The sequence below is a fragment of the Drosophila montana genome, unplaced genomic scaffold (genome assembly GCF_035044405.1).
Source record: "Drosophila montana isolate Dmon_TW-CO22-7 unplaced genomic scaffold, ASM3504440v1 contig_2581_1, whole genome shotgun sequence".
NCBI lineage: Eukaryota > Metazoa > Arthropoda > Insecta > Diptera > Drosophilidae > Drosophila > Drosophila montana.
The window spans coordinates 995,165-1,017,386 of record NW_026997444.1 but is presented as its reverse complement, the minus strand read 5'-3'; the positions used below and the strand labels follow the sequence as shown (position 1 = coordinate 1,017,386).

General features: G+C 35.3%; 3 protein-coding genes across 6 annotated transcripts; 2 read left to right on the top strand and 1 right to left on the bottom strand.

Moving 5' to 3' along the window:
* Positions 1-2,145: 2,145 nt before the first annotated feature.
* Positions 2,146-14,453, bottom strand: Cnot4 (CCR4-NOT transcription complex subunit 4). 4 transcript variants are annotated; one of them, XM_064683095.1, is made up of 17 exons: positions 14,247-14,448; positions 12,002-12,176; positions 11,831-11,944; positions 10,683-10,832; positions 10,423-10,509; positions 9,648-9,866; positions 9,446-9,590; positions 8,478-9,386; positions 7,712-7,873; positions 7,393-7,428; positions 6,302-6,508; positions 5,108-5,389; positions 4,991-5,052; positions 4,855-4,930; positions 3,326-3,742; positions 2,461-2,622; positions 2,146-2,390 (listed from the first exon to the last, which is right to left on the bottom strand). In XM_064683095.1, exons 2-17 carry the CDS (start codon positions 12,107-12,109, stop codon positions 2,248-2,250), a joined length of 3,279 nt encoding a protein of 1,092 aa, XP_064539165.1. In that variant the 5' UTR covers positions 12,110-12,176; positions 14,247-14,448; the 3' UTR covers positions 2,146-2,247. The 4 variants fall into 4 exon arrangements, 2 of the variants coding, with proteins under 2 accessions (XP_064539165.1, XP_064539166.1); XM_064683096.1 differs by lacking the exon at positions 6,302-6,508; XR_010436355.1 differs by lacking the exons at positions 2,146-2,390; positions 2,461-2,622; positions 3,326-3,742 and adding exons at positions 4,183-4,332; positions 4,407-4,803 and having other exon boundaries at positions 14,247-14,453.
* A 1,274-nt stretch (positions 14,454-15,727) lies between these two features.
* On the top strand, positions 15,728-19,295 carry LOC135428843 (protoheme IX farnesyltransferase, mitochondrial). The gene is made up of 4 exons (XM_064682956.1): positions 15,728-15,890; positions 15,951-16,167; positions 16,220-16,906; positions 18,954-19,295. Exons 1-4 carry the CDS (start codon positions 15,810-15,812, stop codon positions 19,193-19,195), a joined length of 1,227 nt encoding a protein of 408 aa, XP_064539026.1. The 5' UTR covers positions 15,728-15,809; the 3' UTR covers positions 19,196-19,295.
* A 1,742-nt stretch (positions 19,296-21,037) lies between these two features.
* Positions 21,038-22,182, top strand: LOC135428844 (uncharacterized). Its single transcript, XM_064682957.1, has 2 exons — positions 21,038-21,471; positions 21,549-22,182. The coding sequence occupies exons 1-2, from the start codon at positions 21,105-21,107 to the stop codon at positions 21,710-21,712; spliced, it is 531 nt and encodes a 176-aa protein (XP_064539027.1). The 5' UTR covers positions 21,038-21,104; the 3' UTR covers positions 21,713-22,182.
* The last annotated feature ends 40 nt before the right edge of the window (positions 22,183-22,222 follow it).

Sequence of the window (22,222 nt, the reverse complement as noted above, 5' to 3'; positions counted from 1 at the left end):
AAGCCGAGGATTAAAAACTTTAAACTTTAACTTTAAAATTAATAATAAAAAATAGCTGAAAATAAACGCAACCGAATAATAAGGACATATTAAATAATTAAAAATGTGTCAAACAAAAATCAACCAAAGAAATTAGCAGGCGATATCGCCATTAAACTTATTGCTGAGGGGGCCAGATTGGAGGACAGCATTTTCCGGCCCAGAGGTGCATGAAAGCCCTATACACGGCTAATCTCAAGCGAGGCGGACTAGGACTAGGAGGCTAGCAGTAACGGGTAGAATAGGCAAAACAATAAAAATAGGGTAAGTCCGTTCCGAGAAGACCTTCTTCTTCTCCTTCTAGAGGCAGCAGTGCTGCAATAAATTAGCACTTAGTTATAGCTTCTTAGTTATTGCAACGAGCAAGTCTTCCGCTTAAGTCCTTCATGAACATCAGACATTTTAAGCTACCGTCCATTCGTAGCATTCCAGCACCAATAAGAAAGCTCATGTATTTCAATGCTTTGAAACAGAGGGAAGATTTGGCTCCGTTAATCACTACTCGTCGCAGGTACTTTGAATGAGTTTGGAAATCTGGGGCAATAACTAGCAGGTCTTCTAATGTCATGACTCGAAATTGGTATTAGGGCCTAACTGGGACTGTAAATGCGGTATCCTCGAGATGAAGTAGGTGTGGCTTATCCTGGCTAGGATGTCTTCTATAAAGGGACGCGGATACGCGTCTTTCAGTGTCAAATTTTTATGCATGCGTGCATCGAGGCAGAAACGGTTTATACCCGGTTCCGCACTAGTGTGGAGCGAATATTCTATGAGTTATTGCACTCTTCTATTATTCCCCAGTTTAACATTTCATAATGCATTACTTACTACATCGCTGGCAATAAAGGGTAGGGTCGATCTTTGAACGGTTGGGCCCGTTCTACGAAATTGATTGTATATTTTCCATGTGCAAAGAGCTAAAACTCCCGCATGTCTCCCACTAAGTCTATCCTTTCCTCCCAGGCAGCTCCCAGATATCCGGCTCACTTTCGAGTTCCTCATATTGCGTCATCGACACGGCCAGAAGCCTTTCAAATTGGCATTCCATGGAACTTAGAACTTAACTTCTCAGGACCCAAGACGGCTGGGGCTAGGTTACAATCGATCCTCTTCTCCTGTGGTTCGGACAATCGCTTTGGTTGCATGTGCCTGCGGAACTCCGGCCGAGCCTCTACATCTTGTCGGGTGGCCAGCGTCATCCCTTCCAGCTGGCGCTCACCAAAAATTTTATTTTGGCCCGACATGAATGGCCGAACATGTTCGTCATATGGTAAGCCTTGTGAGGTATTCCACCCCTGCTTCTCCGTGGACGCCGTCCCGGAAAGCGCCTGTTCAGCTATCATTACGGTACCTCTGGAGTTTCCCGGACAGTATTCCCGCACCTGTAACAGAAGATCCTGATCGAACTGTCTACAGTTCCAGCCTAGTCGGTATTACCAGACTAGCCGGTATTACCAGACTAGCCGGTATTACCATTGGCTTCGCTCCTTGCGGATAGCGCGACTGCTGGGTATGTCCAGCTCTGCCTCTACGACCCATTTGCCTCTCCACCTCTTTGCACTCCCGGCGCAGCTCATCCATTCAAACCCCGTTACATTATTTTAACCAGTTCCCGGTCTCTCAGTCTTCTGGACCATTCGCAGGCACGCCGCGCAGGACCCTCTTCCACACCCATTGCCCTTTGCAGGACCTTCAATCGGAACACAATGTCCTCGACGGAGTTCTTAGCCGTCAAACTAGACGTTCCTCCGTTCGAGTTTCAGGTACGCACTACGTTGGCCTACACTTTCTGCGGCTGGAAGTCATCCGCTCTCATAAGTATTTCTTAATCTCTTGCTCTCTGAACAACTGAACGAACAAAGTCGACTTTGGACCAGAACTTTAAAAAATGAATGGCTACAAATTTGACTTCTAAATGTACTATCTATATGTTGTATGGTTAGTGCTCTCAATCAGCCCCGCCGCTTGTACTGATATTGTTTTCACCGCAGTTCCTTTTGTCGTGAACATGTCCAGATCTATGTAGTTGGTGTTGACAGCATCGTTTGTAAGGATCCCAGTAAAAACAATTTCTTTTACAAATTTTAGATTAAAAAAAACAAAAGCTTTTCGATTTGTTATATTCGATTTTTTCACTATGTTTGTATTACAATAAGTATTTTATAAGTAGTACAGGTAAACCAATCTATAATATTCAGACATTAATTTTTAAACAAATTGGCGGTTTTTTAAGAACTCCAGCATTCCCTGAACATTGGCGTTTACCTGTGTCTGAGATGACGACTGTCCATTGATCATATTATTAGGCACGTTCATACCCGGAAGCACTTGTTGGGATTGATTACCGAAACCTATTTATCAATACAAAATGTATTAGTTAAAACTCTAAATATATAGTACAAAATATATATTAATTTTTACCTTGTCCGTTTTGCTGGTGATTTTGAGCCAAATGTTGCATAAATAGGTCTTGTTGTTGCTGTTGTTGATGAGGTGGCATTTGAGCTTGATGCGGAAAAGATGAATACTGCCGAAATGACAAAATAGCTGGATCCATTGCAGTCCAGTCATTGCTACTATATCCTATTTTTAAAGTAAATTTTTAAGATTTTTTACTCAAACATTCAAAGATAATTTTACACTAGAGTAAATAATAATAATATATATAATAAATACACACTAATGGGTACAAATTGGAAAAAATGCAATAAGCAAGCAATAGTGCAATCGAGTACAATCAGTACTTAAAAACTTTGGGATATATTTGGCTGAATCCCCAAAGACCTTCAGAAATATACTTGCCAAATTTGGATAATCGTCTAATTACCATTTCGCTGCTTTACCTCCAAGAAAGCACCAAACAAAATTATACAATATTTGATAAACATTTTAAGTTTCATGTTTCTTTAATTACGTAGAACATTGCGTTTATGCGGATGGACGAAGAACAAGACGGACATTTCACAGAAACAAGAAGAAGATAGCTATAAAATGAAAAATACTTGATATATATATACTATTAAAGAAGCTAATTGTCAAATTTGGTGTCTCTAGCTAAAAAAAACCTCAGAGATTTGCTCAAACACAGGATTTCTATATCGAGTTTTATCAATTGCATAGAAAAGGTGAAAGTTATCGATTATCGAAAAACTGCGCGGGCATAAGAAGGGTCTACATTCAAAATTTGAAATTTGGATAAGTCAATTCGTCTATTAATGCTGATCAAAAATATACATACTTTATGGGATCGGAATTGCTTAATATAGTCTTGATATAACATGATTACCTTTATTTTGGATGCTAGTTTGGGCGACTTGATGCTGCAAATGGGAGTCACTCATAGGCTGTCCTTGATGTTGGTGCAATGTGGCCAAATGATTGTTCCAGTTAGTTGCCAGTTGCATTTGATGTTGTTGTTCTCCTTGGGTAGTGTTGTTTCCAACCGAGTTGCTCGGCATATTAATAAAAGGAAAAAGTTTACTCGAGTGTACTCGTGCTGCACCTTCAAATCCTAAGGTATTCATGTGATTAAAACCAGGAGGAGGCATTCGGGCGCGCTGCATGTTATCAAGAAGTTGCTGATGAGAAGCTGGTGTTTGCTGCTGTAATTTTGGTCCAGCAATTCCATTAATATTCTGTTGAACAACTTCATTTTCCATTAGCTCTGCTAATCCCTTTTGTGTTTCAATAAACGGGTCGAATCCTAACATGATAAAAGATATATATGATGTTTAGTAACCGATAAATAATATTAACTAGTTAAAACTGACCCTGTAACCATAATACGTAACAAGTATATAAACTCGAGTCTATAATGGTTAAGTTAATTCATTAATGCAGGCATAAAAAATATTTAAAATCATGCATATATGAAAGCATAAAATTAAGCAGGGTGTTTATCACACATAAAATAACATATATTTTACTATCAATCTCCTTTCCTAAATAACTTAAGGGTTCTTGTTCCAAATTATCAATAAAATTTAATTTTTGTTGGTTTCAAAGAGTTCAGATGGACACGCAACTGAACATCAAAACGGACATTGCAAAAAATCAATATTTTCGTAGAAAAAGATTAAAAAAAGACAGGTTTGCAATAATAAATGCATGAATAATCTTTAGTTTTAAATGTTAAAACGACTATTTCCGTTGTCTTGCATAAGTGTATTAACACATGCTGAATGTTTTGTCTATATTTTTTGTTTAACATTTTTTAGACATTTGAAAGCAAAATTAAACCAGCTTCTGGTTGGCGACAAGGGCTTGGGGATCTAGAGTCGGCAACAACGTCTGCTAGAACCGTAAGAAAAAGAAAACAAAGAGCCATTTTTTAGTACTTTGATTTCATCGATTGCGACAATACTTACTCATGTCTGATACCAAAGGCTAAACTTTATATGTACATCCTCTTTACTAACATCATGATGTGTTATATACAACAAGACTCCACCTTGGAACCAAGAGAAGTTTTAACAACCTTACATTCCGCAGCCATGCTCAGAGAGCAAGAGAGTCAGAAATACATATGATTTGTGTGGTAGAACAGCATTGTTGTTTTTTATTTCGCTACCCCTTCAGGAAACAGCTTTGTCTTACTCTCAGTGCTCTCAATGCTCTCTCATTATGTCTAGGGATCGTTTAAATGTATGTGTCCGCACAAGCAACAAAATCTTTGGTTCTTAACTCAACAGTCTTCAAAAAGGTTTTATATAACTTGAGATGCCCTATTTCACTCTTCACTCTACACAAAATGCATTTTACAAGCTGTGAACTTAAGCCATTGATTGTGCTTCTTAATATAATTTAAAATATTACCTAGGTCATCGTCCGCTAAAGAGCTTTGTGAAAACCGATTTTGTGGCGAATGTATGTTTTGTGGTTGGTTTGAAGACTGAAAAACAAATGTTGTTGTTTATATAAACTTCGATATATATCAAACTTGTAAACTTACTGTTTTATCGAAATTTCCCATAAGCCTTTGTTTCTGCATCAGCGATTGTTGGGCCAAAATGCCTGATATTAAAAAAATTCTTTCTTATATGTCGAAATGAACAAAAATTCGAATTACCATTGTCAAAAACTGCAGGGTTAGCACGGTTATTTTCCAAAAATATAGCCAATCGATGAGAATCGGAATTACTCAGCAGAGATTGTCCATTTATGTACTGTTGGTGTATTTGTTGTTGACTTTTGTGAAAGTCGAAAAACTTTGACATATTTCCACCGAATATATTATTTACATAATTAGGATTTTCATCGGGTTGCTGTACGATGTGCTGTGGATGCACTGATCCATGTATTTGGGTCCTATTCGCTTCATTATCAGCACTATAATAATGGTTTGGAAAATCTGCGAAAGAAAAGAGATTTATATATAAATATAATATAGTTGTAGTGTATAGTTGGTTCCTGTCAAATATTAGACACACAAAAGAAAAAAAAAAATCTTTGTTTAACTATTATTCCTTTTCTTATTTCTGCAAGAACTCTTTTTTTTGGGTACTTTTTATACTTTAATTTTGATGAGCACTTTTACTCTAGTCCGAGCTACTTTCACCAAATTTCTAGTTATACACAAATATATTCAAGCACAAAAAGAGATTTAAAAAAATATCACTTTTAAGCCCTTTATTGATATAAATTATTTGTGCGAACGTATGTAGGAGGCATTATCAGCACGCCGAGCTGAGTCGATTTAGCAATGGCCGACTGTTCGTCGGAATCTAAGAGAGCTAGAGAATTATAACAACAATATATATTTTTTCACACCGTACCCAAAACGAGATTATATTTTTATCCAAATATCATTCAGCTTTAAGCTTATCGATCAAACAACAACAACAACAGCTAGAAAATGTCAAGTTTCTTCTTAAACCTAAGAGATTTGCTCAAAAAACAGATTTTTATCGATTGATTGGAAACGCGGCACGTTTTAACTACCGGAAACTATACTGAACTATCAAAACAAATAATTACAAAAAATGTTGCATTTGCACATGTTTATCAACGAAAACCCAATAAAATTTAGTTTAGAAATTCGTTGAAAAATTAAATTGTTTTGTATTGACTCCCAAAAAAAATGCCTTACCCATTTCTAATTCATACAAAAGCAAACCAGATAAGAAACTTCTTTATAAATACTGTCACAAAATAAATTACCATAACAACTGCTTTAAAATCTGCTCAAATTTGTGACTCCTTAATGCTTGTACTATATAGCCGTGTTCTCGGCGGACTACAATTAAGAACTTATAAAACGTACCAGTGTGCGTGGTATGAGAAATTCCAGCATTATTTACTAAATTGCTCCTTTTATGTAATTCGTGAAAGCGAAGAAATTCTTCCTGCTGTTTTAGTACTTGTTGATGATGATGTTGCTGTTGCAGTTGTAGATGCTGCTGATGCAGAACTTGCTCTTCTACTTGCCGGTTGTTGCGCAACATTACATTCTTAAAGGCTTCCTCCCATTCTGGAAAAAAATGCAATATTCTTGTTTAAACTTTGCTTTAAACTAAGCGTAAAAAAATTATATATTTCGTTGACGGCTAAACCGGCTCGAGGCTCTAGATTTAGAAATTAAACAATCACGTTATTTTCTTTCATCTAATATATTTCTATTGCTCTCTCTCAATATAAGCACACGCTTTGTTTAATTACTTTTCTATTTCTTAACCGATCTTAATGAAATTCAACAGCAGATCTTATTGTGTTATAGAATATTCATATATTCTCAGAAACTTAATGGCATTTAAGTTGTCGCTTAAATTGGTGGGCAGTTAAAATCAGTTTATTTATTTGATATATAGCTATGTTGTGTAGGCGGGGGGAGACGATAGCTATATACTGAAAGGTATTTGATATATTTGGGAAGCTACACATCAATTTTGGGGACTCTAGCTCTTAGACCTTACGAGATTTGCTTAAAAATCATGTTTTGGGTATCGATTCTTGGGAGCGGGCAAGATGTCGATTATCGAAAAGAAACTCCTACGGCGCGGGCGCTAGGAGGACCTACGTTCTAAACTTCAAGTGTTTAGCTTTTATAGGTTCTGAGATCCTTGCGTTCATTCATACGGACACACAGGCGACGGACATGGCCTGATCGACTCGGCTATTGATGCTGAAGAATATATATACTTTATGGGGTTAGAAGTAGATGCTTCCTTCCGCCTGCTACATAAATTTGCACAAATACATTCTACCCTTTTTACCCATTCTTAATGAGTTCAGGGTATAAAAACAGCTGATTCACTTGCAATCCAACAATAAGTTAGAAGAGGCTTTCAATCAAATTATAAAAAGAGATATTGTTCATATTTATTGAAATGGATGTTGAATAAAAAACATATTTACCATTTGCGTTCGCTGGATTCTGGTATCCATCAATCCCTGATTTGTCCACGAGACCATGATGATTGTCATCGATGAAGTACGATATAGAAAGAATAAAAGGGTAATTTAAATAATTGCAATGCATTATAAGCGATAGTTTATGAACTTGTGTTCTATTTTTTTTTCTTTCTATATTTCTCTTTCAGCAAAATATTTACAAAATTTACGGAAAACTTTTATGCAGTGATAAAATAGTTCCAAATATATTTTGCAATTTTCAAATCTGTGCAGATGAAAGATACTTAATATATTAATAACAGACGTAATATAAGCATATTACCATTAAGCAAGTCTGGCAAATGTGAGTTTGTTACGCTGTTTACTTGCGGCTGCCTTACATCCCCATCTACTTTGTTTCTTAAAAGTAGTGACTGCTGCAATGTGGGTGACGATGAGAAGAAGCTGTTACTGTCATCAAACATGTTCAATTTGAACAGAGCATCTGAAACATAAAATGGGTAATATAAATTAGTCTTTTAATTCAAATAACCAAACTTAGCCTAGGTTGATATAGTTTAGAATAATTTTAATGCTGTCCTTATAATTGCCTATGATAAAATAGCTTCATTTACTTAATATCGTGAAAGATAAGCAAGATAAGATGCGTATATATAAGTTATTATTATATTTATTATTATTATGTTTTGAGGCTATTATGCGATCGCGTTAATATAGACAGATAGACTAATTTTCTAGCTTGGCTTTTCATCTGGTTTTTCGCACTTAAAACAACAGGACAGCTTACTGGCTTTTCGCTCTTTAAAAGCCAGAAAAACGAATGCCGTAGTCGCGGCTTGTTGATGCTGACACGAGCAACGAATTCAGTAGTCAGGCTGCCTTCAGCAAAGCTCAGTGAAAGCACCAACACTTCTTAGTCCATTTCATGTTTAAATGGCAAAGTGCGGTCATTGCATTCACAGCCTAATATCACAAGCATTGGTCCGTACATAAAGTGTTGTGTACTTTATGACAAAGGCAACATCATATTGGTTAGCTAGCATTACACATAGATTGATAACACAAATGCGAAATGAATTAAAACATACCCGATACATCCTTTGTGCTGTCAATTTCACCAATATTTAATATTTCAGTACTATCCTGACTTTTTTCATCTCTGTTTTTAACTTTGGAATCACACATTTTATGAAAGTTAACTGTTTTTGTAGTTGACAAAACATCATCCGATCCACTTTCCAATTCGATAGTTCTATCGATCATAATATCTTTATGTATATCCTCAGTTGAACCATTAGATTGCGTCTTCAAATTTTCAGGCGAACTTTTATCACTTGTACTGCTTTCGGATAAGTGATCATCACTGTTTTCACTGCTAGTGCTAAGTGAGCGATGCACATTAGATGCCGACCTGTGTGGTAATGAAAATTTTTTGGTACTTTCCTTGAGCTTGATCGTGCCCATATCTTTGCTTGTATTTGGACCATCATCAGGATTTTTCAACTGCTTTTCGACTTCAGCCGAAGTGTTTTGAATTGTTTCCTTACTTTCACTTTGCTCTTTTGCAAGAGAGGCACGGTTTGAAGAACCCTTTTCCTTGTTACGCTCTGTTTTTGGTCGGTTGCTAACAGAACCTAATTCTATTTTCGTTGAAGAGGCAACTGGGTCTTCTGTTGAATCTGATGTTATTGTTGTTGTGTGTGTATTACTCCTTGAATCAGGTATAAAATTTTCCTTGTTGGATGTATTAGAATTGGCGTACGTATTAGTTTTGCTTTTAGTTTTGTTTTTTTCATGACGGCCTTTATCATTTCGAGACTTTTCCTTTCTACTTTTTCCATTCCCATTGGGAACACTTCCTAAAGTTTCCTTGCTATTGATGGGTGAAACTGACAAGCTCGGCCACGACTCTTTTTGCTGTGAATTTACTGAAGTAGAAGTATTTGCAATGGATACTGAAGATGTCGAGGATGATGATGACGACATCGCCACCGAAGCTGTAACAGAAAAAGCTGTTATTCATATAGTAATTTTTATAATTCAAAAAGTCATTCACCGTTTGCTTTTGAAGTTCCGCTTCCACCTACATTTGCACTACTAGTAGATACCCCAATTCCAGACACATTGTTTACCCCAGAAGTTGCAATTAGAACATCATGTAGTCGTTTTTCATAATCTTGATGCTTTCCTTGATGCATTTCCTATAACGTTTGAATATTAATATGTTACATCTTAAATTTGATATATATTCCATATACCTCCTTGGTAAAACTAGCTTCCGGGTCACCCAACTCATGTAAGTACATACAGTCGCCTTTGGGACATTGTTGATTCTTCATGAAATGGCTGCAGTATTTTGTTGTTCCGAGACTGGTTTTGATTAGCCGCCCATCTATCATTATATTATTTACACTTTGTATAGCTCGCAATGCATCCGGATTATGTACGTAAGTGACATATGCCGACGCTGAGGGGCCCTTAAAATGGATTTTGTGATGATAAGGAATATTATTATTATATAAAACAAGTAAGGGGCTCTGTCGCGAGTACCTAACTAGGGGATACCCTGAACTCTTTTCTACAAACACTAAATGCAGTAATAAAATTAATTTAAATAAAAAGAGAAATTTCAATTGGACTCGAACCCATAATCAACCGCTATAAAATGAAAAATACTTGATATATATATATTATATTCAAGGAGCTACATTTCAAATTTGGTGACTAGCTCTTAAAACGAGATTTCCTAAAAAAAAAACAGTATTTAAAAACCGATTTTTATCGATTAAATTGAAACAGAACAAGTTATCGATTATCGGAAACAAACTCGCACTGCGCGGGCTTTAAGAGGACCTAAGATCAAAAGTTCAGAGATTCTTGCGTTAATACAGAGGGCGGACGGATTTAGCTAAACACTAGAATATGTATACTTTATGGGATCGGAGATGCTTCCTTCTGCCTGATACATACATATTCACAATTAAATAATACCCATTTTCAATGGGTTGAGGGTATAATGACATTAGCGCTTACCTGTACTCCAGCATAAGTTGTACTTGGGTTTATTACCACTTTATGAATTTTTCCATATTTTCCAAAATATTCGTGTTTTTTTAATATCTGTTACAAAAGGCATAATATGGAAATATTAAAACATAAACAAGACAAAATAATTTGTTGGTAAATACAAATCAATTAATAAATAAATCAAATCAAATTTCCTTGTAGGCGTATGGTATAGTAGGAAAAGAATAACAAATATACATATTTTATAGAATTGGTTTCATACTTACGTCTGCGTCTGCAAGTCGAGGCGGCAAGCCAACGACAAATACCAAATTTTTTTGAACCACACGAACATTTGCTAAGTGTTTCCGATTTTCAGTTATCTTTTGTTTGCGCTGTTGGTCCCTCTGCCGCTTCTGAGACTTAAAAGCAATCATCTAAAAAGGTTTAATAAAATAAAATATTTATTTAATTTAATATTTTTAAAATCATTTTACATTATATATATATAAACTAGAGGGTAGTGCACGGCTATGCATGTGCCAACTTGGAACCCGTGGAAAATTTAAATCCACCCGAATCATCTTGATCTCCACTTCTATTTGAAAATAGGTTTAAAGTTAATTGAATAAAGAACCAGACATTGGAATTAACGGCTTCTGCCCAAGTAAGTCTTATGATGAGAATTTTTAAGCCGTAAAATAAACTTTCTATAATTTAGTCTTTGAGCAGCATTTTCATCCAAGAGTGGTAGATTATGCGAAAAACATTTAATACATTCTCAAAAAGATCTTTGAAAATAAGTTTGATAAACAAAAAAAAATGTTTCCGCCGAATTTGCATTGGGGAATTTCCAAAATCGCGGAAACATGGATTGATTAAGTTTTTACGCTGAGCTTTGAAAATAAGTTTGAAGCCAATCGGAGAAAACTTAAAACTTCCCTCTTACAGCCTTTGAACCCCATTTTACATTTAAGATGCCCGGATCTTGCGAAAGGTGTGAAACACGTCTCAAATGAATTTTCACAAAGATCCTTGAAAATGATTTTGTAGTCGATCGGATGGTAAACAAGAAACTTCCAAAACCGCATCTTAGCGTGCACCTTCATTAAGGTAACTACAGTAAATATTCAGCTTCCTCATCAATCAGTCAGTTACTCAGGAAATGCAGTTTTGTACGAAAAAATCATCGATCGGAGTTAACAACACTCCAGTGCCTCTTATAAAAAGCCCCTTAAAGATTTAACACAAGTTTTGGGCAACAATGGTATGTGGCTTTACCTCTAGCCCTTTGCTAGACAAAAGTGTCATGCGACCCGTCCTCAGTCTGCCTAACAAGATTTCTTATATTTTATATATTGCGTAGTAATGTGTCAAATATGAACATAATGTGTTCCTCATTATTATAATATCCCATCAACGAAAAATTACTTACTTCTTCTTGTGTAAGGGGTTTAAAATCAGCTGGATTTTCTGGATATTCTTTCCGACATGCTGGGCATAGTTTGTTTTCGTCGGTACGAATCCTGTGCCAGCAAAATCTACAAATCTGTAATAAATCATACACATTTACAGGCCATATAATCATAAATTAAATATGACTTACTTGGTATCCGCAAGTGCATGGAAAAAAAGTCAGATCATCGACTTCCAAGGGTTCCATACACAATGGACACTCTACGGAGTCATCATTACTATTGGCCAAGCCGTTCATTATTTTAATGGAAGTAGCTATACACTTTATACTGGTATCCGTTTTAAAATCAGATGTTTTGTTGTAGCTGAATGAAAATGTTAAACGTTCTTAATGTATATATATATACATGTTATAGAATTTAATATATTGTATAAAACATATATTTACTAATTTTATATTTTATATATAATTAGTAAGCATATAAATAGAAGTTAGTCAATGAAAGATTGTGCGTCGTGTCTTCGCAAATCGCATTTCCACAATTGGTACATACAAAATTATTTGTTTCACTCATTTAAATTGAAAATTACCAATCTGTGAAGATCAGTAATCACCACATTAGACCGAATCCAAATTAAATGAGGTGTTGAAAGAACAGTGGACGAAATTTTATGAATCGTATACGAAAAAAACTTTTTTGTCCATGTCAAATTGACTGTCCAGTCAATTTATTAAAAAGAGAGAATACCTTTTAAACATTTATTTGTTCGTAAAATCGAATTGAAGTTTTTAAGAATACCTCTAAGCAAATATTTTAAGAGTAGGAATACTTTATGGGGCTTTACTTCTCTTGTCTTTTATTTGTAATTTTTGAGTAAAGTTTATTAACAGTTAACAAAAGCTGCACTTAAACTTTTTTGTTGCCCGAGAATATGACATTCGCGGTAGGAAGACGTTATTGATACGTTGTATACATCATTCATGATTTTAAGGACTGCTTATTGCGCCTGTAAATTTCGAAAGGTTATCGATATGTCAGGTGTACAATGTGCTGTGCACCTGAAACTAAGACTTAATTCGAAAGCTGTCTTATATATGGGAAAAAGTCCTAATATGAAATCCGATTCTTCTCGATTTTGTGGAAAAGGGGAATGTGTACTGACATTCAAATAGACATAGCTCAATTAACTCGGTAGTTATTGACTAAAATGTATATGCTTTATCAGGTCAGAGAAGTGCACGTCACACACTTTTGCACAAAAGCATTATAATAAGTCAAAACGATATAAATCAGCGATGCCATTTTATCACACAAAACATATGGCTCCTTAAATTTCCATCTCTCTGAACAGATTAGCGAGTCTTGGACCCGAATGAAAGCGATCGGGGGACCTGATCCACATAAAATGAATGACTCTAATTTTTTTTGTTTTAACTGTCCCATCTATGTTTTGTATAAATACATTGTTGAACCGGTATGATGGTATGCCTAAAAATAAAAACAACAACAACAAATCACTGTCTATGCTTTAAATGGCATACATTTCGAATTTGAAAATGGATAGCTTATTCATTATTAACCCATTCTGCTAATTCCGTAAAATATAGGAATTTGCTCGGTTTAAAAATTGATATTACTATTCAGCATTTCACTAATTTTATTGTCGTACTATAACATTTCTGTTAACATCACTGTTAAAGAACTGCTTAAAGTTGCTTCTGCATGAATAGATTATCATTTGATTCCATAACACACGTCTTTTATTATAACTACTTCATATGGATTTTTGACACCTTGTTAATATTTTAGCACAGTTTGTAAATCGTGCATTAACAGAGAAATTTGTAAATTTGAGAATTCACAATTGCTTCATCGTAAATACAGTATATGTATGTATATTGCCAATTTAATTACAACTGACATTTACTGCAAAACATAATCAAAACAGTCTGATATTATGCTGCTCATTTTCTGATATCGTCGTGGTTGAATTCCAATTGTTATTTTTTTTTTTATCATTTAATAGATATTTATTTATTATTTGTATTTGTTGTCATACATATGTAATCGAAATGTGCAACTGTGGATCGACAAAAGAAACCACTATTATTGCAAAACACAAATCGTCTGAAGTATATAAACACCTATGTATGTACGTATATAAGTTGAATTCGATATACGTATGTAAGTACACATATAAAACACGTAATACATGCAGACAATATTTCTGTTTTGACAGTACAAAATAAAAAATTGTATGTCTGAAGGCTGCTAGGTATGCATGTATAGTTCATATATGAAGACACAATGAAACAATAGAACTGTCCAAATACTGTTAATGACATACATATATAAAAGCATACATTTGCATGTATGTATGTATGTATGCATATTTTGGTGAATCAAAAGAGAAATACGAAGTTTAATACATACACAAATATTTAAGTATTTGGTCGACGTTTTATACAAAGGTATGTGTAGGTCGCAGTCCTATTGTTTTAGGCCAGCAACCATTTTATATACTTATTGTGGTTTTGTAGCTACGAATTTCTTAACGAAATGTTATCCCGAATAGTTTTCAGAAATTGGTCCGATTACCAGGGTTGTGAACGAAACAAAAAGAGAAAAGCAGACAGACTGATAATGAACAAATAGGAAATGTGGTAAATATGTAGAAAATATCGAATGTATATATATCGATAAATTAACATTTGTTAAGTATGAGTTGCCTTTAAAAATAGAGGTAGTATTGCATCTTTTAATTTGACATTATTAAAGTGTTACTCGGAAAATAGGTAGGACTGCCAATTAATTTTTTGCCAGATTGCGTTCGCAAAATATTTTTGTTACCCAGCAAAAACTAAAGGTAATTTCCCAGATTTATATTTAACGTCATTGTTGGAATCCGGTTTCGCAAAATCAAAGCTGCCTCGGTGAAAAATGTGACTCTAAAATTTTTCTGGTGAAGTTTTAAGTTGTGGTCGATTTGCTTCAAACAACATAAGAAATTCATGAATACGTGTTTCAGCGATTTGGGAAACTTCACCCGCAACTTTGGTAAAGTTAGCGAAAACGGTTTTATAAAATATTTTTGCTTATTTTCCTATCGGTTTCAAAGACATTTTCAAAGAACTTTGAGACAATTTATTTTAAACGTACCACTGTCAAGCCCAGGGTATACTCGTTATTATCCAACATAGACATTGGTCGAAATATCCCACTACCATAATTCGGTCAAAACTCATTTGATTTTCTTAAGGTTTGGCTTTTTTTTGCGTTGTTTAACCCCTAGATCAATTTGGCAGCTAAATCTGGCAGCATTATTATTGGTCCAAATTCATGTGAAAATCATACCCTCAAATATCCTATATAGACATAGGTAAAATTTTCCACCCCCATAACTCGGTCAAAACTCAATTGATTTTCATAAGGTTTGGCTTTTTTTTCATGTTTTCAATAATCATACAAATATAAGTAACTATACGCATCTGACTAAAATAAACATTTCCCGTTAAGTCGACGTCAGATTTTATGTTAGTAAATATGGTTACCTTTGTTTTGTCGCTAGCCCTTGTGTAAATTTTGGAGTCAGCTGCTTAGTGATGTGCAAATTAAGTGTAGTGTTGTGCGATTGTTCGTGACGGCGGCCACGGATATACTCACACCTAAGGAGACTACTGGCTGGCCGGTGCTGACCCTCATAAGATAAGCCGACACGTAATAAATAAAAGAAAAATATTGTGTATCAATCAAATAAATCATCTTCGTATATTGGGATCCCAATGAACTGTAAAGTTACTTTCATTCTTTTCAGCCTAATTATTTTATGTTGTTCATTTTGTCACTGTTACTTTGGAATTGTAACTAGTTACTTTCGAATACTTGTTACATTTAGGGGCTGAGTACCAATTGTTCATATCTAAGCCATGTCCTAAGAATAAGAATTCTGAAATATGATTTAAATACTTAATATTAAGCAGCAAAACCAAATATATAATGTTTCGCGCGTATTATAAAATTAGTTCATTAGAGTGCTTATCAACACATATACTTCCTGCGCAAGTAAACATCTTTCGGGTAAGATATTGGAAATTGTTATGCAACGTGCTGGTAGTCCAATGGTTGTACAATTCTTAGTTTTCGACAATCGCGAGATCTTCGGCGAGTTCAAAATTATGTGAGGCAAGAAATGCGCCATCAACTGAAACCTCTGGTCCCTCTACCATATTAAAAGAACAGAAACCAGAAAATTTAAAAATAACCGTAGAGAAATGTCCATGGATGCAGAGCCCATATTTAGATGACGGAAATGTTTTAAGTAAATATAAAAAACTTTCCAAGTTTCGCTTGACATGTAAGTTGACTTAAAATGTGTGTTTAAAAAAACTAATACATTTTCCCAACAGCGTTAGTTGTCATAACAACAATGGGCGGATATGCTATGGCACCTGCTGCATTTGACTTAACTACATTTGTAATGTGCACATTGGGAACAGGCTTGGTTTCAGCAGCGGCAAATTCGATCAACCAATATCACGAAGTTCCCTTTGACTCACAAATGTCTAGAACAAAAAACCGGGTGTTGGTTACTGGTCAAATAACTCCGCTTAAAGCGGTTGGCTTCGCATTTGTATCAGCGACATCAGGACTATGTTTGTTGTATTTTGGTGTCAATGGGTTAACAGCGGCGTTAGGAGCCGGAAACCTATTTCTTTACACCTCAATATATACACCAATGAAGCGAATGAGTATTGGCAACACGTGGGTAGGCTCCATTGTTGGAGCAATACCTCCACTGATGGGCTGGGCTGGTTGCACAGGATCGCTAGATGCGGGCGCAATGATTCTTGCCGGAATTCTGTATGCCTGGCAGTTCCCCCATTTTAATGCCCTTTCGTGGAACCTACGTCCGGATTATTCGCGAGCCGGCTATCGTATGATGGCTGTTACCAACCCCGGCCTTTGTCGTCGAACTGCATTGCGTTATGCATTCGCGATATGCGGACTGTCTCTGGTAGCTCCCCTTGCTGATGTTACTAATTATTGGTTTGCTTTGGAGACATTGCCTTTAAATGCATACTTTTGTTATCTAGGTAAGTGAATATTTATACTAGTGGCTAATTTTAGATATGTACCTATATATAGACGAACAAAATAACAAATTATGAGCTTTCCCAGGTAATATGATGTATAAATTCGGCTTATTGATAAAACAAAATAATTTTTGAAAAGCATCTACAGTTTAATATTGTGTTAGCCATGCTTTTAATAAATATTTAAAAGTAACTTCCACTACAATTAAAAACATATCGTCCGCTCTAACAATACTAGTCAACAGAATAAAATAGTTTTGCTATAACTTTTGGCAGTTAAACCAACTTATAAATGCTTGAAAAAAAATTGAAAGCCAATAGTTTAAATGGGAAAGAATACCTGAAAATTGTACTCGTGTTTATATAAAATTTAATTTAACAAAAATTAAATTCAATCTGATGCTAAGTTCTGCGACAAAGCTCGTCTAAACATTGCATTAATGTAAATAATCCACTGTAAATTTATTGAGCCAAACATCACCTTGCAAAACTGATATTGGCCGTCCTGAGTAACAAACGAGGTGAACTTAGAAAAAGGCATTCTTCAAGTCAGTTATGATATACATATATCAATGCGTTTTGTAAGCGATTGAGGTGGTCATCTATTAGAGGCAAAGGGAAAATTACTTTTTAAGAATACGACATAGTCTCAGCCTTTTTTCGTGACTGCAAAAAAATTGGAATTTCATATTATTATTTTTCATTCGATGTTTGTTCCTTTTTATTTTCGGATACATAGTCGTACGTACCTTCTATTTGGTAAAATCACTGTTTATATATAACTAGCAATAAATAAAGTATAGATTCTCTACAAATCTTATAAAAGTGAGCTTATATCGAACAAAGTCTACAGGTATTTTGTACGAAGGAATATAAGTATTATATATATATATGTGTGTGTGTGTGTGGGCGTGCGTGTGTTAGTATATGCACTCATTTATATATGTATGCATGCATGTTTGTTTTCTAATACGCAACGCACACCAAGCTTATTTGTCTCTGTGCTGTAAATTTAAATAGAACGAATTTCTGCCAAGTGCTCTCCTCCTTGATTCTCAAGAATTCAAGTAGGCCCTGCAGTTTTTCATGCTTAAGCTAGCAGTGAAGTGATTTTTTTTTTGTGTATTTATGTAGATTTATTTGTTTGTACTTATGTATGTATGTATGCACGTGTGTACATATATATGTATGTATGTATATATATATGTATGTATGTACATACGTATGTATGTATGCATGTATGTACATATGTATGTTTGTATATATGTATGTATGCATGTATGTATGCATGTATGTACATATGTATGTATGCATGTATGTACATATATATGTTTGTGTGTACATATGTATGTATGCATGTATGTATGTGTGTACATATATATATGTATGCATGCATGTATGTATGTATGTACATATGTATGCATGTTTGCATATATACATTGTATATATGCCAGAAGGTACCCGGACATGGATTCATACATGTACACATGCATGCATGCTGGCATATGTATATAAAAAACAATCATGTATCTATGTATGTACTATCAGGAAGCTTGGATTCTGCGAAAAATGTAACACACGTCTCAAATGATATTTCAAATATCGATCGATCGGATGGCAAGCAAAAACCTTTCATAGAACCGTTTTTCGCTAATTAACCACTGATGTAAGCGGAATTTACCAAATCGCTGAAATACGTATTCATTTAGTTCTTACGTAGAGCTTTGAAAATATGTTTGATGCAAATCGGACAAAACTTAATACTTAGCCCAAAACATCTATGAATCGCATTTTCCACGGAGGAAGCTTGAATTTTTTAAAAAGTCTGAAACAGGCCTCAAATTATTTTTAGGAAATAAATTTGACCACGAAATTTTTAAAACCGCCGTCCTACGTAATTAAAGATATTAAGACTTTAGTTATTAGCTCATACATTTTATAAACTCTTCAATTAGTCATCAATGTGCACCTTAAGTTAATATAGATATCCAGTTAATATAGATATCCAATAGAGCATAATTATTAATCTATCGTTTCTTAATTGCAGCGTATAAATTTAACTCCAAATCTGACAGTGGCAGCTCCCGAAAGTTGTTCAGATTTTCATTAATACATTTACCTGCCCTTATGCTACTGTTCCTGGCCAACAAAAAAAATTGGTATTTTAACGATACTGTGGAAGAAAAACACGTGAAAAGTGATGACTCTTATGTGTCCCGCCTTTCTACCTCGCCATCAGGCAGCCTGGAAAATGTAATACCACTGAAGGTAACAGTTGGTTCAAGTTGATTTTTGATACACCAACTTTACTGTAATTCCTTTAGATGTACATAATTAGAATATATTTATTCTAACTTAATAAAAACAAAGCTTTAAATTAAGAACTCTAGTGGTTAATATGTGTTCGTAATTTTGGGTTAGTTAAGATGTTAGTTTAACATTTGTCTTTACATTTTCTAATAGTTTGTTTAATAATATATAATTTCTTTGATAGCTGGTCAGTATGTCTATAATATGAGCAGCACCAATAGCCAAGTCGATCTAGCCATGTCCGTATGTATGAACGGAAGAATCTCAGAACCTATAAGAGCTAGAGACATTAGAGAAATTTGGAATGTAGGTCCACCTAGTACATGCGCAGTATGAGTTTGTTTTCGATAAACGATAATTTATCCCGTTTCCAAGCAATCGATAGATCTCGAAATCGTCTTTCTGGAGGCTAAGTAAATTTGACATGTAGCTTATTGAATAGTACATATAATTATCAAATATATTTCACCACCCCGCCTACACAGCATAGCTATAAATCAAATAAATAAACCAATTGGATCTACCCACCAGATGCAGCTCAGTACCACCTATAACTTTATAGCAACTGCGTTAGAAACTGGGACGTTAAATTAGGCCAATAAGGTGAGGGGTGTTGCCAGCTCTGAGTGAAACAAAGATTCAATTGACATGCTCCGTAACTACCGCAGCAAACTATCGCTCGCTTGTAAACGGTTAGTTTACCTACAAGATATGGCACCCATCTGGCAATTTGGAATACAAACCTGAGTTATGGCTTGTCAACCCAATCCCAAAAGAGTGCAATCCCTTTGAGGTACGACTTTATTCAGGATTTTTAAGAGCGCAAGAGATTTGAAGATCCCCTGGTTCCAACAATTGGCCAGCCGCACACGCCAACAGGCTCGCTAGCAGCCCTCAAGAGACCTGAACAAGGCAAGGTGTCGAATTATTGAAATTAATTAAGGGCAAGGAGCTCTCGCAACCGTGCAACACCGGCAGCAAAGAATAAAAGCTGACGATCCAAACGAGTAGACGTGCTTTGAGAATGACAAAGTGTGCAGCGGAGCGCTATGGCTCCAGGCAGTGCGGCAGGGCCTTTGTGTAGGGAACAAGAGTAGTGAAGTGTGATAAAAGTAATAATGATGACGGAGTTGGCCTCGAAGGTGATCTCAAACGACTCGTGAATGGACACGACGTCGTATCCTGTGAACTAGTACAGGTTAACCCGTTTGATGGCAGAAGGAAGCATCGCTGACCCCATAAGGTATATCAATAGCATCAATAGCCGATTCGATTTAGCCGTCCGTCTGTGGATGAACGCATAGATCTCAGATCGTACAAGAGCTGACTTAAAAATTTTAACGCAGGTCCTTCTAGTGCTCTCGCAGTACCGGTTTGTTTCAGAGAGTCGCCGTTTCCAAGCAATCAATAAGAATCGATATCGAAATTCCGTTTTCTTTTCGGCCAAACTTGACAATTTATTTAAAAAAATTTTAATTGTAGAGTTTTTTTTCATTTGAAAAGATGTTAGATGTTGCCAATGTTAACAGCAGTTTCATATCTTCAATAAATTTCATTCGTTCCCATAAAATGTACTCGGTGTGAAATGACTATAACCACTAACCATACAATATATAGATGCTCCAACGTTAAAATAATCATCTCTATGGTTAGTGGTGAAATTATAGCATTTAATCGTGTGAGTTTCGGGGCAATAATTATTAAATTAATGGATTTTAAGAAGAGTAAATTCAAAATATGGACAGTTCAGTTTTTTAGAACTAAAATAAATCTGTGGTTCCAGCTCCGGAACCAAGTTCTAACAATCGAAGCCCAATGACCGATGCTAACTTGACGCACGTACTCAATTACACATCTCTAATAAATAGTAAATATTAATTCTAAAAAAATGAAATCTGAAAAATTAAAAAGAAATTTTTGGCTCACTGCCGAAATTGAATGCATGCTTAATTTACTAAATGAAGTGAGACTTACGCAAGGATCGGCACACGCTACAACAACGCACAATACTTTTACCCAAATTGCTAGCAAAATGAAAAGGCATGGATTTCCCAACAAATCACCAACTCAAGTCCGCAGAAAATGGTTTCAGATGAAATCTGCATACCTTTGCTATAAAAAAGGAAACGTGGATCGTCTATTTCTAATACCGGAGAAATTTCGAAGTGTAATTGCACAATTTGTAGAAAATGGTAGTAAACGACGTAATTCCACGACTACAGTACCGAATCCTGAACCCAAGACCCAGCCACAATGTAAATAACATTTTATTTAAATGAAAGTAGAAACTTAAAATCCTACTAATATTTGCAATGTACTTTTTTTATTCCAGTGGTAAAACCAAAGTCAGCTGTCAATACATTTTTGGCTCTACTAAAGCAGACTAACAATTTATTGAATGTGGAATTCAGCGCATTGGAAGCGTCGCTTTTGAGTTATGAGCAAAGGTGCCAATCAATGCGAGACTACAACATAATGAAATATATGTCATCCTGAGTAAATCGTATGTCGTGCCAATAAATTTATCTATATAATACAATGGCAACACAATATTTTGTGGCTCCTTTTCTAACCAATTGGAATAAGATATACCAATTGAAAGGCGGAATATAATGGAAGTTTTCGACGTTTATTAAAATAATTGGGTAGGCCGCAGCTGACAAAACGTGAGGGATAATAAGTTGTATGTGATCTGATAAGGAATGCCTTTGAACACAGCTGGACTCCATCCGGACCGACGTGATCGACATGTGTAAGACCCTTGAGCTGCATCTGCATTCCAGCTACATTCCAGCCCCTGACTATAGCGAGCGTTACTCGAGACATCTGCAAATTTTTCGGCAGTCCAACTGGATGTGATGGGCAGCTCCGATATACTAGCATAAGCATAAAGGTCCAATAAGAACTATTGATCAAAAAAATCCTGTATATTTGCTTTAAAGTATTAAAATATCCCACTCATCTGATATCTGCAAGAGTATATAACCTTTAGTTTGGTGAAGAAAG

Bases quoted from the DNA above. Each gene is read 5' to 3' on its own strand.
- LOC135428843 (XM_064682956.1), top strand. From the start codon at position 15,810: ATGTTTCGCGCGTATTATAAAATTAGTTCATTAGAGTGCTTATCAACA. The intron at 16,168-16,219 runs GTAAGTTGACTT...TTTTCCCAACAG, and splicing joins TTCCAAGTTTCGCTTGACAT to CGTTAGTTGTCATAACAACA. The intron at 16,907-18,953 runs GTAAGTGAATAT...TCTTAATTGCAG, and splicing joins TGCATACTTTTGTTATCTAG to CGTATAAATTTAACTCCAAA.
- Cnot4 (XM_064683095.1), bottom strand. From the start codon at position 12,109: ATGAACGGCTTGGCCAATAGTAATGATGACTCCGTAGAGTGTCCATTG. The intron at 9,591-9,647 runs GTATATGGAATA...CAAACGTTATAG, and splicing joins AAGCTAGTTTTACCAAGGAG to GAAATGCATCAAGGAAAGCA. The intron at 2,623-3,325 runs GTAATCATGTTA...CTTTAAAAATAG, and splicing joins AACTAGCATCCAAAATAAAG to GATATAGTAGCAATGACTGG.
- LOC135428844 (XM_064682957.1), top strand. From the start codon at position 21,105: ATGAAATCTGAAAAATTAAAAAGAAATTTTTGGCTCACTGCCGAAATT. The intron at 21,472-21,548 runs GTAAATAACATT...TTTTTATTCCAG, and splicing joins ACCCAAGACCCAGCCACAAT to TGGTAAAACCAAAGTCAGCT.